General features: G+C 42.8%; 1 protein-coding gene across 6 annotated transcripts in view; it reads left to right on the top strand.

The window, feature by feature from the left end:
• The window catches only part of arhgap45b (Rho GTPase activating protein 45b), a 115787-nt gene extending 99452 nt beyond the window's left edge, over positions 1 to 16335 (top strand). For 5 of the 6 annotated variants that reach the window (XM_028816279.2, XM_028816278.2, XM_028816276.2 and 2 more), the window contains exons 19-23: positions 1065 to 1202; positions 1307 to 1542; positions 5230 to 5449; positions 14911 to 15025; positions 15190 to 16335. In XM_028816279.2, the coding sequence (XP_028672112.2) occupies positions 1065 to 1202; positions 1307 to 1542; positions 5230 to 5449; positions 14911 to 15025; positions 15190 to 15563 (1083 nt within the window). In that variant the 3' untranslated portion in view covers positions 15564 to 16335. The remainder of the gene's footprint in view (positions 1 to 1064; positions 1203 to 1306; positions 1543 to 5229; positions 5450 to 14910; positions 15026 to 15189) is intronic. The other variant, XM_028816277.2, reaches the window with a different exon arrangement.
• The last annotated feature ends 746 nt before the right edge of the window (positions 16336 to 17081 follow it).

Here is a 17081-nt window from a genome sequence, read left to right as displayed (position 1 = left end):
TGATTATTGTTTGGCTGTTAGTTAAGGAAAAAAATAAACAAGGGTTATATCATTTACAATTAAGGCAAAAAAGTTTGATCAGTTAGCCCCAGTAGCTGGTTACTCAGAAAACAACAAGAACAAAAACCTGAAGCCAGCATGGCCCTTTGGTATCTGAGTTTGACTATGGTGTCAAGTACGTGACAGTTTGCTTTGCATGCAGGCTCTAATAAATCCTTTCAGTTTTTCCTTTTGGCATCTGTTTATTAAGAATTCCTCAACTGCCCAGTGTCAAGCTATTAAGTATCAATGGACAGTCCAAGTTTAATAAGATACTATACACTCACCGCTCACTTTATTAGGTACACCCTGCTAATGCTGAGTTAGACCCCCTTTTGCTTTCAGCACTACCTTAATTCTTCATGGCATAGATTCAAGAAGGTGCTTCAAACATTCCTCTGGAATTTTGGTCCATATTGACAAGATAGCATCACCCAGTTGCACTTCCATGATACGAATCTCCTATTCCACCACATCCCAAAGGTGCTGTAGTGGATTGAGATCTGGTGACTGTGGAGCCCATTTGAGTACAGTGAACTGATTTTAATGTTCAAGAAACCAGTTTGAAATCATCTGAGCTTTGTGACATGGCATTTTATCCTGCTGTAAGTGGCCATCAGAAGATGGGTACACTGTGGTCATAAAGGGATGGCCATGGTCAGCAACAATACTTCGGTAGGCTGTGGCATTTAAACAATGCTCAGTTGGTACTAAGGGACCCAAAGTGTGCCAAGAAAGTATCCCATACACCATTACACCACCCCCACCCTGAACCATTGATATAAGGCAGGATAGGTCCAAGCTTTCAAGTTGTTGATGTCAAATTCTGACCTTACCATTCATATATTGCAGCAGAAATCAAGACTCATTAGACAAGGCAGTGTTTTTCCAATCTTCTATTGTCAAATTTTGATGAGCCTCTGCAAACTGTAACAGCTGCCTGTTCTTAGCTGACAGGAGTGACACTCTTATGGTCTCCTGATGCTGTAGCTCTTCTGACTGTCATCCTTTTTCTTTATTTTCAGGGTATTTACAGAGTCAATGGGGTTAAAACCCGGGTGGAGAAACTATGCCAGGCATTTGAGAATGGCAAGGAGTTAGTGGAGCTTTCACACGCATCTCCACATGACATCAGCAATGTGTTGAAGCTTTATTTGAGACAGGTATGGAGCAGCCCAAGACTTGACCCCAGATCAGACTTGCCAGGGTTATCTTCAATGTGTTGTATCATAATGACTGCTGATAATCCTATTTCTACTCTCCTCAGCTTCCCGAACCAATCATGTCCTTTAGATTGTACAATGACCTCATGGGCTTGGCAAAGGAGAGCCTACAAGTCGGACCAGAAGGTGTGGAGCACTCAAAGGTCCCTGAGCTGGTGGACCGTGGCTCTGACACCGAGGAGGAAGTGCTGGCCTGTGTTGATAGGCTGCGGGAACTGTTGAAGGAACTGCCTGCCCCGAATGTGGCGACCCTGCAGTATATCATCCGCCATCTCCGCAAGTGAGTGTCATGTTTTAGAAGAAGGTTCAAATCACTGGACTCCATGATATTAATATGATGATTTACAAGTGAAATACAGCTACCCTTTTTATTTATTTATTTTTGGCATCATCTCACAGTATATTTTTAGATATTAGACTGTGACAACGTCTAACAGAAATATTAATAGTATATTTAAGATGAGAGTACTTTTAGATATTAAACACACATGCAGTATAACTAGTTTTTTACTATTTGTACTGTGGTACAAATAGTAAATTATCATTACTTTTTAAAGTCCTACACTGTTAACTGATCTTCTTCTTCTTTCGGCTGCTCCCGTTAGGGGTTACCACAGCGGATCATCTTCTTCCATATCCTTCTGTCCTCTGCATCTTGTTCTGTTACACCCATCACCTGCATGTCCTCTCACCACATCCATAAACCTTCGCTTAGGCCTTCCTCTTTTCCTCTTCCCTGGCAGCTCGATCCTTAGCATCCTTCTCCCAATATACCCAGCATCTCTCCTCTGCACATGTCCAAACCAACTCAATCTCGCCTCTCTGACTTTGTCTCCCAACCGTCCAACTTGAGCTGACCCTCTAATGTCCTCATTTCTAATCCTGTCCATCCTTGTCACACCCAGTGCAAATCTTAGCATCTTTAACTCTGCCACCTCCAGCTCTGTCTCCTGCTCTCTGGTCAGTGCCACCGTCTTCAACCCATATAACATAGCTGGTCTCACTACCGTCCTGTAGACCTTCCCTTCACTCTTGCTGATACCCATCTGTCACAAATCACTCTTGACACTCTTCTCCACCCATTCCACCCTGCCTGCACTCTCTTTTTCACCTTTCTTCCACAGTCCCCATTACTCTGTACTGTTGACCCCAAGTATTTAAACTCATCCACCTTCGCCAACTCTACTGCCTGTATCCTCACCATTCCACTGACCTCTCTCTCATTTACACACATGTATTCTGTCTTGTTCCTACTGACCTTCATTCCTCTCCTCTCTAGAGCAGATCTCTACCTTTCCAGGGTCTCCTCAACCTGCTCCTTACTATCGCTACAGATCACAATGTCATCAGGAAACTTCATAGTCCACGGGGACTCCTGTCTGATCTTGCCTGTCAACCTGTCCATCACCATTGAAAATAAGAAAGGGCTCAGAGCCGATCTCTGATGTAATCCCACCTCCAACTTGAATGCATCCGTCAGTCCTACCTATCCACTGTCACACTTCCCTCATACATACAGTGCATCCGGAAAGTATTCACAGCGCATCGCTTTTTCCACATTTTGTTATGTTACAGCCTTATTCCAAAATGGATTAAATTAATTTTTTTCCTCAGAATTCTATACACAACACCCCATAATGACAACGTGAAAAACGTTTACTTGAGGTTTTTGCAAATTTATTAAAAATAAAAAACTGAGAAATCACATGTTCATAAGTATTCACAGCCTTTGCTCAGTACTTTGTTGATGCACCTTTGGCAGCAATTACAACCTCAAGTCTTTTTGAATATGATGCCACAAGCTTGGCACACCTATCCTTGGCCAGTTTCGCCCATTCCTCTTTGCAGCACCTCTCAAGCTCCATAAGGTTGGATGGGAAGCGTCGGTGCACAGCCATTTTAAGATCTCTCCAGAGATGTTCAATCGGATTCAATTCTGAGCTTTTGCTGGGCCACTCAAGGACATTCACAGAGTTGTCCTACAGCCACTCCTTTGATATCTTGACTGTGTGCTTAGGGTCGTTGTCCTGCTGAAAGATGAACCGTCGCCCCAGTCTGAGGTCAAGAACGCTCTGGATCAGGTTTTCATCCAGGATGTCTCTGTACATTGCTGCAGTCATCTTTCCCTTTATCCTGACTAGTCTCCCAGTTCCTGCCGCTGAAAAACATCCCCACAGCATGATGCTGCCATCACCATGCTTCACTGTAGGGATGGTATTGGCCTGGTGATGAGCGGTGCCTGGTTTCCTCCAAACGTGATGCCTGGCATTCACACCAAAGAGTTCAATCTTTGTCTCATCAGACCAGAGAATTTTCTTTCTCATGGTCTGAGAGTCCTTCAGGTGCCTTTTGGCAAACTCCAGGTGGGCTGCCATGTGCCTTTTACTAAGGAGTGGCTTCCGTCTGGCCACTCTACCATACAGGCCTGATTGGTGGATTGCTGCAGAGATGGTTGTCCTTCTGGAAGGTTCTCCTCTCTCCACAGAGGACCTCTGGAGCTCTGACAGAGTGACCATCGGGTTCTTGGTCACCTCCCTGACTAAGGCCCTTCTCCCCCGATCGCTCAGTTTAGATGGCCGGCCAGCTCTAGGAAGAGTCCTGGTGGTTTCGAACTTCTTCCACTTACGGATGATGGAGGCCACTGTGCTCATTGGGACCTTCAAAGCAGCAGAAATTTTTCTGTAACCTTCCCCAGATTTGTGCCTTGAGACAATCCTGTCTCGGAGGTCTACAGACAATTCCTTTGACTTCATGCTTGGTTTGTGCTCTGACATGAACTGTTAACTGTGGGACCTTATATAGACAGGTGTGTGCCTTTCCAAATCATGTCCAGTCAAATGAATTTACCACAGGTGGACTCCAATTAAGCTTCAGAAACATCTCAAGGATGATCAGGGGAAACAGGATGCACCTGAGCTCAATTTTGAGCTTCATGGCAAAGGCTGTGAATACTTATGTACATGTGCTTTCTGAATTTTTTTATTTTTAAATAAATTTGCAAAAATCTCAAGTAAACTTTTTTCACGTTGTCATTATGGGGTGTTGTGTGTAGAATTCTGAGGAAAAAAATGAATTTAATCCATTTTGGAATAAGGCTGTAACATAACAAAATGTGGAAAAAGTGATGCGCTGTGAATACTTTCCGGATGCACTCTATCTATCTATCTATCTATCTATCTATCTATCTATCTATCTATCTATCTATCTATCTATCTATCTATCTATCTATCATACTACAGTTTGTGGTATACTTTGCCATTTTGGATTGACATCATAATCTGATGTTGGACAAACTCAGCTTGACAGACCAGCCCCGATTTTCTGAGTCGATTATCCTACTTAAGAGGGCGTTTAGTTGAAAATTCCAGCTAGGAACTCGGAAATTCCACCCTCCCACTACAAATGGAACACAGCAAACAAACCGAAAAAAAATGGATGCACTAGTAGCTAGAGTTTGCGTTGCATTTTGCGCTGGAGGACGGCAATCAGTTTGTCAGCTGTACATAATATGGTCAAGAAATAGCCAGATGGCTAGCTTTTGCTGTTTTTGCAGCTATTACTGACGCTGCGGCACCAAGAGATGTGTGGGTACAAGAAAGTAACCAGAAATGGTGGGACGCTGTAGTTCTCCTCCATTGTTATTGCTGGCTGACCTCACTCGGTACATGTGTATGGGCAAAAAAAACCATTTCATTCTGATCTGACTGTTCTCGTTCATGTCACATAGCCATGAATCAGATGCGTATCCAGTCTAACACCACATATGGAAGTGACACAAATCTGATTTGAAAAGATTGGATTTCTCTGTCCACATATTAGATTTATGTCATCTTAAAAATACAAAAATCAGATTTGAGTTACTTCAGTCTTGTAATGTGAACGTAGTCTAAGCCTCTTTTAATGTGAGTGTTTGATGCATAAAGATGGTCAGAAATTCTAATCAATACAAATCTTTCATCTTGTGCAGGATTGCGGAGGTGGAACAAGATAACAAGATGACTTCAAGCAACTTGGGGATCGTCTTTGGGCCAACGCTCATGCGTCCACGACCCACGGGAGCAACAATTTCGCTGTCCTCACTTGTGGACTACCCGTACCAAGCCCGCATTGTGGAAACACTTATTGTTTTCTACTCTTACATTTTTGAGCCCAGGTCTTCTATAATCCTCCCCAAGGCCTGCAATAAGGTGAGCTGTGATTCATCGCTGCTGTTCAGGAAAACTCATTAGCTCAGCGAAGTGAAGCCTCTTTTCTACATTGTATGGTTATCAGTCTTTCGGTAGCAGGGGTCCATTTAGAAAAAAAAAAAAAGGAGGGATCTGCCTCATTGCTTCAGCCTATGTGGGGGTCTATATATTTTCTCAGTTTCTGCATGTGTGTCAAGCAGGGAGCTCCACAGCTAGGCCAGAGTCAAGGCTGAAAATTTCACTTTGGACAAGATGTTCAGGCTGCAGTGCCATCTCAGTGCTATAATGGCATCAAAATAACCACAACAATACATTTACAATGTCTTTGGTCAGAGATGCTTTTATCCATACAGTTCAACATAACTGAGTAAACATCAGTCTGGGGGCTGTCTGGGAACAAATGTTACAGGACAAGGGTACAAAATTGAGCACCACAAATTAGATAGAAAAAAATAGACAGAAATTCACCAATCAAGAGGGTCTTCAAAAGCTTCTTCACAATTTCGAATGTTAAGTGGGCAGCTCGTTCTACCAGCTACGAGTTATACAATGAAAGAATCTGGATTGAGCTTTGATGCCACTCAGAGAATCACAAGATGCCATTCATCAGCAGGCCTGAGAAGCATAGGAACTCACAAGTCTCTCCATATTTATAGGTGCTGATCCAGTGACTACTCTGTAGGCAGACATGAAGGATTTGAACTTAATATATTCTGCTTCAGGGAGTCAATGTAGTGATCTAAAAAGGGAATTGTCGTTCCCAACTCACCTGGTTGAACATCAGACATGCCGCTGCATTTTAAATCATCTACAATGGCTTGGTGACCCATGCTGGTGCTCCTGTGCCAGTAGTGAGTTGCAGTAGTGCAGACCTGAGAAAGACCAAAGTCTGGACCAGGAGTTGCAATAAATGCTCTCAGATATGGTCTGAACTTGTGGATGTTGTGTGGAGTGAATCTGCAAGACCGAGCAGCTGTTGCATCATGGTCAGTGAAGGACATCTGGTCATCAATCACCCGCCCAAGGTTGCATACTGACTTGGCAGAACAGAATAGACAGGTCAGGTGGAGATAAGAGGAAGGTCTGTCTTTGCCAAGTTGAGCTGGAGATGGTGCTCCTTCACCGTGTGGTCCTCTGGAGAGAATGACAAGTACAGCTGCATATCATCGGCATAACACTGGTTAAGAAAACCAAGGGGTGGGATGGTAGGGCTTAGTGAAGAGATGTATAGAGAGAAGAGAGCCCAGCACCAGTCCTTAGGGCACCTCCATGCCTGCCTGACACACCCTTAACATCTCTCCATGCCAGGACACACGGTAGGATCTGCCCATGAGGTAGGACTCAAACCACCTAAGGGCAGGCCCAGTGATGCCAAGGTCAAGGAGGGTGGCAAGGAGGATCTGGTGGTTGGCCGTGTCAGAGGAAGGGATGAGATCTGCAAAGTATAGGACAGTTGACATGTTGGTAGCTCCAGCCAGCTGTAACATGTCTACAACAGTAAGTTGTCCCATCTCAGTGGAATGGCCCCTCTTGAAGCTTGACTGGTTAGGATCAAGCAGTCTATTCTATTACACAAATAATACATTTAAACTTAGCTTGTATTAAAGAGTCTTTCAGCTTTTACACCTAGAGTCAGCTTTAATCTGGAGACCCCCATAAAAATCAACAGAGATGAATGCAGAAGTCAGGTGATGTGCCCTTGGTGACCCGGGTGTTATCTTGTCCAGATGCTGTTCAAAGGGTGGAAGGTTATGTAGGACAGCAATTCGAACGTCCCAGGATTGAAGAGGTTAGCAGCTGCGGCGCTACATTGTGTCTCAGATTCAGAGGTACACAGGTGCCAGGTGGTGATAACACTATTTCTAATAGCTTTAAGATCATACAGTTTAGGTACACTAAACCAATCAGTGTTTAAGGACAAGCTTCAGCCCCGCTCTTACTTGAAGATCTCTGGGAACAAAACTTTCTCAGCGTTCCTCCTGGTAGAGCCCAAGAAATTGTAAAAGCAAGAATATCTATCTATCTATCTATCTATCTATCTATCTATCTATCTATCTATCTATCTATCTATCTATCTATCTATCTATCTATCTATCTATCTATCTATCTGTGTGTGTATCAATATCTATATACAGTATATATTTTGTCGAGTGTCTTTATGTTCCCTATACAATCCTACACTCTTTGACCGATATGAACCAAATTTGGCAAAGTTGCTTTGTAGGACCACACAGATAACACAGAGTACTTTGGAACCCAAACTTTTTACCCCAATAGTCCTGGGGCCTCATGTATAACACCGTGCATAGAACTCACACTATAACATGGCGTAAGCACAAAAGTGGAAATGTTCATACGGACAAAAAAATCCAGATGCATAAAACTATATGAACGGCAACTTCCATGTTCTTCTGCTACATAAATCCTGGTCAGTGTGAAAAGTAACGCACATGCACACACCTGCTGTCCCGCCCCAACTCTTCCCAGAATTACGCCTCTTTGAATATGCAGATCAATATAAATAGCCCTTAAGCTCAGCCTTCTGTGAAAAGACAATGGCAAAAGCACGAGGGAAAATAGAAGGATTTCAGCAAATACCAAGTGCAGGCAAGGAAAAACGTACTATTTGTTGGTTTAAACAGTGGTATAAACAACAAGAGGAAGTTGATCGAGTGACATAGCGTGTCGGAGAAACTCGAAAGCTCAAGTTCACAAAGTCGCACAGTGCCAAAATAAAAAAGTTGTCACATATAAAACTCGCCATGAAAAGGCGAGTCGTAGCCCACCGTCTGAGTGTCATATGAAAGCTTATTAGGGTACAGAGAAACAAAAAAAGGCACACAGTGGGAAAAAAGCACGAAATGTCAACTTTAATCTCGAAATTTCCACTTTAATCACGTAGTTTATTTTGTATTTAAAGTAGAATATCATAAATTTCATCTTAAAATCGTTTAATTTACTAGTTTCTCAAATCCCATCGTAACTAAAGTAGCACGTTAAATGCTTTGTTTTGTAATTGATCTTCTATGTGCTCTGTGTGTGTGAATCACTATGTGCTTCCGGACTTTCTCTTCCTCTGTCAGGACATAGAATCCATTACATTCGTAATATTACAGCTCTCTGAATAATTAAAATACTGAGCTGTATACGTGATATCATTTTCATGATGATAGGAGTTAAAGCATGTTATTAAACATGGGAACACGGTGGTGCAGTGATTGTTCATGTCTCACGCAAGATGCTTACTGCGCCATGCGCGACCTTTGATGAAATACTTTATTGTAGCAGTACTGTCTCTTTCAAACGTACTAACCCCCAATTCCTGTCCTTCCTTTTCTTTCTCCAAATTCCCAATTGCCACACAATCAGCTCTGTAATAGGCGTGAAGCCATTTGTAAGCTTAGAACGCCAATTCTTCAAAACTTTTAAGGAACATTGAAATACCTTCGTAGTACATGTTTAATTATTCTATCCATCTATCCTTCTAGTGTCGTGCCAACCACAGCAAGAATACAGCGTGAGACAGGAACAGTCCGTGCACAGAGTGCCAGCTCCTTGCTAGCACTGCGACACTGTGTCCTCACATGTTTAATTATTAACAATATAGATTATTTAAATGAAGTTAAAGTTTTATCTGTATAATATAATAAATATTTTGCTGCATTTCATCTTAAAAATGATATCGTCATCATATCTAAATACACGCTTTATAAAGTGGCGCAGGTTGTGCAATATTATAACTGTATCGCAAGTTTACAGTGAGGTGATTGTACTTATAAGTACAAAGCGTTCTACAAGGAGCACTTGAAGGACTGATTGAGTGTGTTTATAGTTCTTGGGATGAAACTGTTGGTGAACTGCGAGGTCCCTACAGGAAAGGCTGTGAAGCGTTAGCCGTGTGAGAGCAGTTCAATAGACAGCATGGCTGAGGCAGCATGTGCTTGATGCTGTGTACCGATAATTCTCTTTCCAGTCAGCCGCTGTAGAGCTGTGATTCCCCACTCAGATACAGTGATATAAACACTCTGAGTCATGCAGTGAGAGTAATATGGAAAAAGATGATCCACTGTGGCAACCCCTAATGGGAGCAGCTGCAAGAAGATAAAGAAGGTGCAGTGAGAGTAACAACGCTAAAGCAGTTATGGTATTTAGAATAGTTTGACCATTCTGTGGACCATTATATTCTTACAGGTTAATTACAAACTAATAAACAATACGCAGTTAGTTTCAGTGTATATGATAAAGCTGCGTCAGGGATGTGGATCTAAAAAAGAAAGGGTAACCACACAGGAACAGTAGCACTGCTTTGACTCTGGGTGCCGCCAGTGTGCAAAACCAAGTGGAGAACTTGGCGTACGACAGGGTATGAGCTACTGTGAAAATGTGCATGGCTTTACACCAAGTTTAGGTTTTATACATCGCAATTTGAGCGTGGAAACATTCGTACGCAACATTTATACATGAGGCCCCTGGTGTTTTTGTTTTCCCTGTGTGCTATAGTTTGCACACCAGTGCCACCTTCTGGCTCAGAGCAAGTGAAACCACCAAGCAGACTAAAGCTAGACTAGCAGTTCCAATGGCCAGAGCTTAACATTACTTACCCAGGCAATGCCGCGTGCTGCTTCTATCTACTGTAATATAAAAAGGAGCATCGGGTGCCTCTGCAGGGTGGTGTTGGCTGAGGGCTGATTGAGGGTGGATTTGCAACGCAATACAAAGGAGAGTCAGAGGGTTTTGTTTAACTTCTGCTTTGTCAGATTTTCTTCATAATCCAAACACTACTACTTACTGCCCACCTTGGCCTAACAGGACGAGTCAGTAAGGTGTTACTGACAATCTGAAATCACATCAGACTCAAAAAGATCAAATTCGTGAAAGTGGAGACATTGATAGACAGGCATTGTGGATGACAGATGGGACAACTGGCAGTAACAACAGGGTCACCATTGTAAAACACATAAACTTTAGCTTTCTTTCCTTAAGAAATTCTACTAATACACCCGGGTACTGTGAGTAGTACCTGTATATATAAAATCCAACATTTGTCTGTATGTATGTCCGCTTTTCACGAGAGAACTACTTAACGGATTTAGATCTGTTTTTTTCTGTTTGCTTGAACATTCTGGTTTATTTTGCGACTTCTTTTATTTCACTCTGTATCATAGTTCGCTTGCGGTACCTGATTTATTTGCACAAATCCAAAAGACACTCAGTGGGCCGAGAGGAGGGGGGCCGGGACCTCCTCACTCACACACCAGCCTCGGGAAATATCTTACATAAGCTTAGCTAGCAAACGAGAGAACTACTTAACGGATTTAGATCTTTTTTTTTTTTTCCCTATAATTTGCGTGAACATTCCAGTTGATTTTGCGACTTCTCTAATCGTGCTAAGTATCATAGTTCACTTGCAGGAGTGATTTATTCGTGCTAATCTGTGACACAGGCTGCGGGCCGAGGGCAGGGGGAAGCGTGACGTCAGGAGTGGGGAGCCGGACAGGACCCTCCTCTCTGCCCTGTTTCAGTATTATGTGGGCGGCGCTACGGGGTCAGCTAGTGTATAATAAAATGGAAATTCCCGCATTGTAACAGTTAAGTAGAAATAAAATATTACCCTAAGTTCTTGTCAATAAGCCGCGGCTTATCTAAGGAAAAAAGTTGTGAAAATGAAAAAATAGAATATCGGCTTATACATAAGTCCGTCATCTATGGTCAAAGGTACAAGAAATAGTTAGAATATACCGATTCAGTTCAGCTTGTGGGGGTTATAAGAACCTCCCCTAGACTATGCACAAATATATAGGCAAACATTTAATATAACTTAATTATAAGATAACTGGCTCTTACACCCTGATTGGTCCTTCGATCACGGGCCCCACACACGGTGTGTGATGTGCATAAAGTAAGGGGCGGCTCTGGCTGTAACATAAACACTGTTAGTTCAGTCTGTGGCACATACAGAATTACTTTCTTCTTACAATCATTTCCAGATAGGTGACTTTTTCTTGTGTGTTTGTGTTTCTGTAAGTGTGCCTTGAACGCATGCCTCCTCCAGAGTTTGGACTAACTTGTACTAGGGACCTGAGTGGCTATTAGACAAGTAAAAGAAGAAAATATACAGTAATCCCTCCTCCATCGCGGGGGTTGCGTTCCAGAGCCACCCACGAAATAAGAAAATCCGCGAAGTAGAAACCATATGTTTATATGGTTATTTTTATATTGTCATGCTTGGGTCACAGATTTGCACAGAAACACAGGAGGTTGTAGAGAGACAGGAACGTTATTCAAACACTGCAAACAAACATTTGTCTCTTTTTCAAAAGTTTAAACTGTGCTCCATGACAAGACAGAGATGACAGTTCCGTCTCACAATTAAAAGAATGCAAACATATCTTCCTCTTCAAAGGAGTGAAGCAAACAAATCAATATGTCTGTTTGGCTTTTAAGTATGCGAAGCACCGCGGCACAAAGCTGTTGAAGGCGGCAGCTCACACCCCCTCCGTCAGGAGCAGACAAAGAGAGGGAGAGTTTGTTTTTCAGTCAAAAATCAATACGTGCCCTTCGAGCTTTTAAGTATGCGAAGCACTGTGCAGCATGTCTTTTCAGGAATCAGCTTTACAAAAGATAGCAACGTGAAGATAATCTTTCAGCATTTTTAGACGAGCGTCCATATCGTCTAGGTGTGCAAACAGCCCCCCTGCTCAATCCCCATACGTCAGGATCACAGATAGTCAGCGCAAGAGAGAGAGAACAGTAAGCCGGGTAGCTTCTCAGCCATCTGCCAATAGCGTCCCTTGTATGAAATCAACTGGGCAAACCAACTGAGGAAGCATGTACCAGAAATTAAAAGACCCATTGTCCGCAGAAATCCGCGATATATATTTAAATATGCTTACATATAAAATCACAATTTAAATGCCCGCTACGCGCTCGTGTTGACTCGGCGACGCCCAGAGCAGAAAGAACGCGCTCCGGCCGCTCCAACCGCGCCATGCGGGGAGTGAGAGAGACGGCAATATCTCACACTCTCTCCCCCCTTAAAGAAATTAAATGGGCGCGAGTGAGACCACTGACCTCCCTCCCTTCTATTAGTTATAGGTTATAGTACGTTCGGCTTATCCATGAGTCCGGCTTATCTATGATACGATTTTATTTTAAAAATTCGTATGATTTTTGGTCTCCGGCTAATACATGAGTCCGGCTTATAGACAAGAACTTAGGGTACTTGTAGCAAATGATACCAGAAGAGGTGCTGGTGAGGCCAGCAGAGGGCGCTTACCTGTGGTGTATATATGGCTCCCATTGTCCCAGTGCAGTGATGAGGCTCCTCACTCGCCTCATAAAAGCCCTTTGCGTAGGTTAGAAAAGCGGCATATAAATGTAGTTCTTTATTATAATAATAAGAATGTCATTAGCAGATTACGTGAGCATACAGCTTATGGTATTCAGACCACAGCGTTACAGTTAATATTGGGACTGCCAACAAGTAGAATAATTGAAGATTTTAAATTGGCTCCATACAACTGCACATGTGAGTCTGGGTGGGCAATAATGGGAGTTTGTTGCTGCTTGGCACCTCATGACGAGGGATTTGGTGTCAGACAGTCTCTGTTCTTGTGAATAATATTGCACAGATTTGAGAATATTGTGGGTTATATTTATATAAAAACCACTGGTGTGCTCTAAAGTTATATTTTAAGCTATTATTGAGTGAAACAGGTGACACGGTGAACGATGCTCCGCTGCAGTGTTTGGATCATCCACAAGCATGTTGCTGTTTTATATTGAATGATCATTTAGTGATTTTAACACTAAGCTATATGAAAACCACAGGACATACAAATATGGACACATTTGTTGGTATCCCTCCATGAAATAAGAACCCACAGTTGTCTCTAAAATAACTTGAAACTGACAAAAGTAATTGGCGCCCATCATCATTTATTTCACATTTAACAAAAATCAGACTTTGTTTTAGAGTTATTATTTCAAATATTCTGTTGAATCAGAACACAAATGAAAATGGCCGGGACTAAAATGATGGGACCCTTAGGCTGATATTTTGTTGTACAACCTTTAGAGGCCATTCCTGGAGCTCTCAGTGAGTCTTCTGCACTGCAGAAGTAGTTTGGCCCACTGAACCTGAGCAAACCGCTCCAGCTGTGTCAGGTTTGAGGGGGTCTTCTCCACACTGCATGTTTCAGTTCTTTCCATAGATACTTTCAAATCAGGGATCATAGAAGGCCACTTCAGAATTGTCCAATGTTCTGTTCTTAGCCATTCTTAGGTGAGTTTTAGTTGTGTGTTTTGGCTGCTAATTCTGCTGGAGGATCCATGCCCTGCGACTCTGACAGAGCTTTCTGACAATGGGCAGTACGTTTCGCTCCAGAATGTCCTGATAGTCTTGAGATGTCATTGTTCCCTGCACAGACTCAAGGCACCACAGGCAGCACAGCAGCCCCAAAACATAACTGAGCCTCTTCCATGTTTCCCAGTACGTATGGTGTGCTTTTCTCTGAAAGCTTCATAGAGCTGATGTGACTTACCAAAGAGCTCCAGCTTTGTCTCATCTGTCCAAAGGACCTTCTCCCAGAAGCCTTGTGGCCTGTCAATATGCATTTTAGCAAATTCCAGTCTGGCTTTTTATGCTTTTTTTTCAGTGGAGTCCTCCTGGGTCTTCTTCCATTGAGCCCACTGTCACCCAAAAAGCGAGGGACGGTGTGATCAGACACTGTTGGACCTTGACCATGGAGTTCAGCGTGTATCTCTTTGTAGTTGTTCTTGGCTTTTTCTCTACCATTCCAACTATCCTTCTGCCTATTCTGGGGTTGATTTTCTTGTTGTGGTCATGTCCAGGGATGTTAACTGCAGTATCATGGACCATCAAATTCTTAATAATATTTTCAACTGTTGTCACAGGAACATCAAGCTTCTTGGAGGTGGTCGTCTTCTAGCCTTTTCCTTTATCATGCACCTTTCTGATCTCCTCAGACAACTCTCTTCTTTGCTTTATCTGCTCCGTGTTCAGTGTGGGACACAACCGGTGACATCAAACAGCAGAGTGATGACTTCTCTCCATTTGAATCAGCTGAGTGACTGATTGCACAATTGTAGACATGTGTGATAGAAATTCAAGAAAACAGCTAGTTTAAACAATCATTCAAATCCAATTATTTATGATCTTTTCTTTGGGTACCAACAGATGTATCCAGGCCATTTTAGAATACCTTTGAAGAATAAGCAATGCTTGATCTCTTGTCACACTTGCTTTGCTTTACTCGATGACATTTCAAAGGCAGGCAGGTACACAGGCGACAATTGCTTTTCAGGAGGCATACAGCATGTCTGCAGTGAGCTGCAAGGAGACCAACAATTTAGTTGGTCTTTTGACACAGAGCATGAGACTACGTGAGCATCTTCATCAAACTCTTCTACTTTTTTCATTCCTGTCAATTTTTTTTCAGCCGTGTGCAGAAAGCTGTGAAACCAGCGAGGACTGCAGCGGCCTAACAGATGGCCAAGATGAAAGTGAAGAACAGGAACACTTGGACTCAGACAGAAGAGGCAATCCAGGTTGTGGTAAGTCATTTTCGGGATAACCGAGTTTGTACACAGCCCCAAGCCAAATGATGCTGCCTACCAAGTTAACCCAGTGGCACATAACACAGAGCTGTGGTTCAAATTAAACCCAGTGGCATCTTGACTGAGGTATAGCCATAGTTATATGTTAAACTCTATTCCAGGAAACTCTTTGTGTTCATCAGGATCACAGGAGCGATCCTTGGATTCTGACTCGGACAGCGAGGACGCCGGCATAGTCAACAGACACGCCATCAAAACAAACCTAAGCCAGCTAACTAAACAGGAGAGCATAACCAGTACAGAGGATGGAGCTAGCAGTGAGGACCAGCTGAGTCCGAGGTCCAGCCTTGACTTGTCCGCTCACCTACGCGTCCAGCAAGAAGACTCAGATGATCAGGACCCCAGCAGCTCCCTTTCGGAGCACAACAGCAATCAGTCAAACAATGTGCAGATCAGCCCAGCTCTGCTGCCACCTGCACGCGTCACAGGAGGCAAACTCAAACCGAGGGAGAAACGCAAGCCAGAGTTTGTGTAAATAAACACTTTCTTACTTTGTTTTTAAACAGGTCAAACAGAAGTATTTATATAATTTTTATTTTTGGAATTGAGCAGCTTTTATCTATATATATCTATATATATATACATATATATCTATATATATATATATATATATATATGAGACAATCCAGCAGAAGCTGACTTGCAAAATCAAATTCATTTGCTTTTCATTTACAAGTTTGGAGAACAAATTCAAATGTGAGCCATTGTGTCGTTACATTTTTCAAACACAACAAGGATACATCAATCAATTTTGATGATGGAATCAAAGGCATATTTTATACGCACCAGTGTTCAGATAACGAATACTGATGTCACATCTTGATGAAAACACAACAGTCATTAAAATGTATCACAGTAAATGTTCTCCGATGAACAAAGAACCATATTCAGATACTGCAGACTAGTGCTGGATTACAAGAATGAATTCCACAAATGGCTTTTATGCAGTTTTTCTGCTATATTTTGTATGCTGTATGTTTGTGTGGCTGTACAAGTGATTGAGGTGGCCCTCCGTGGCTTTCTGTGTGCTTCAAAACTGCCAAGCAGCAGACATTTTTCACGACTCTTTATGGATTGCGTGAAGAGGGATGTGCATAAACAGAAGAGCATGTTGTGTGACAGACTTGAAGCTTATCGCCCTCGCAGCTGGCTACTGAAAGGGCGACGCGTTGAAGTAAGAAAGAGTGAGGTATTGTATAATTATATATATTTGCATTTTTTACAAGAATAAAGAGTCCAGCTTTTTATTTCGACTCATGTCCTCTCTGCATCCAAAAAAGGAGCAATTTTAAAGTTCTAGGTACAAAGTAACAATATCTTATGTGAGGGACAAACCAGCATCCCAGCTGAGATGGATCCTGCTCCCTTGGCTGGCTGGGAGGTCCTGATAAAGGAAGGTCAGTGAGGGGGTGGTGATATTCCCCTTCTGTGCCAGGATGTGGATAAGGAAGGACACTTCAGCAGCAAAGGTGGGACAGCGATTGGGATTGAGAGGCTGGAAGGACAGGACAGTTGGTGACTGCCTGATATGGACAGAGTGTTCCCCCATACACTGGGTGGGAGAATCCTATCTGGTGAGCCCCGGTATGGATAACTGCAGGGCAGATTGGGAATTGTGGTACCATGGGGCTGCCGTGTCAGGTTCTGTGGGGGGCACACCAGGGTCAGTAGACATATATTGACTCTCTAAGGACCATTGTAGTCCTGCTTAACCTGAAAGCACTTCCCAGAGGCAATAGCTTGAGCACTGGAAGTACTCCCAGGTCAGGAGCAATGGACTTCTCCAAGTTCAACAACCACCACAACTGCCAAGTGTTTATATGCACTTAGAAAAGAAGTTCTGTTCTTTTAAAAACCACCTGCAATCCCCAGACGATCAGAATCTGTACTATGGGGAATAACAATGGTCCTGGCATTTTGTTGGGGGATGTTTGTTTTGCTTTTCACATTAAATTACTGGTACATGTTGAGAGTTCTGCGGTGGGCTGGCGCC

This window comes from Erpetoichthys calabaricus, chromosome 12 (genome assembly GCF_900747795.2).
Source record: "Erpetoichthys calabaricus chromosome 12, fErpCal1.3, whole genome shotgun sequence".
Classification (NCBI taxonomy): domain Eukaryota; kingdom Metazoa; phylum Chordata; class Cladistia; order Polypteriformes; family Polypteridae; genus Erpetoichthys; species Erpetoichthys calabaricus.
This window is presented reverse-complemented; position numbering and strand designations above follow the sequence as displayed.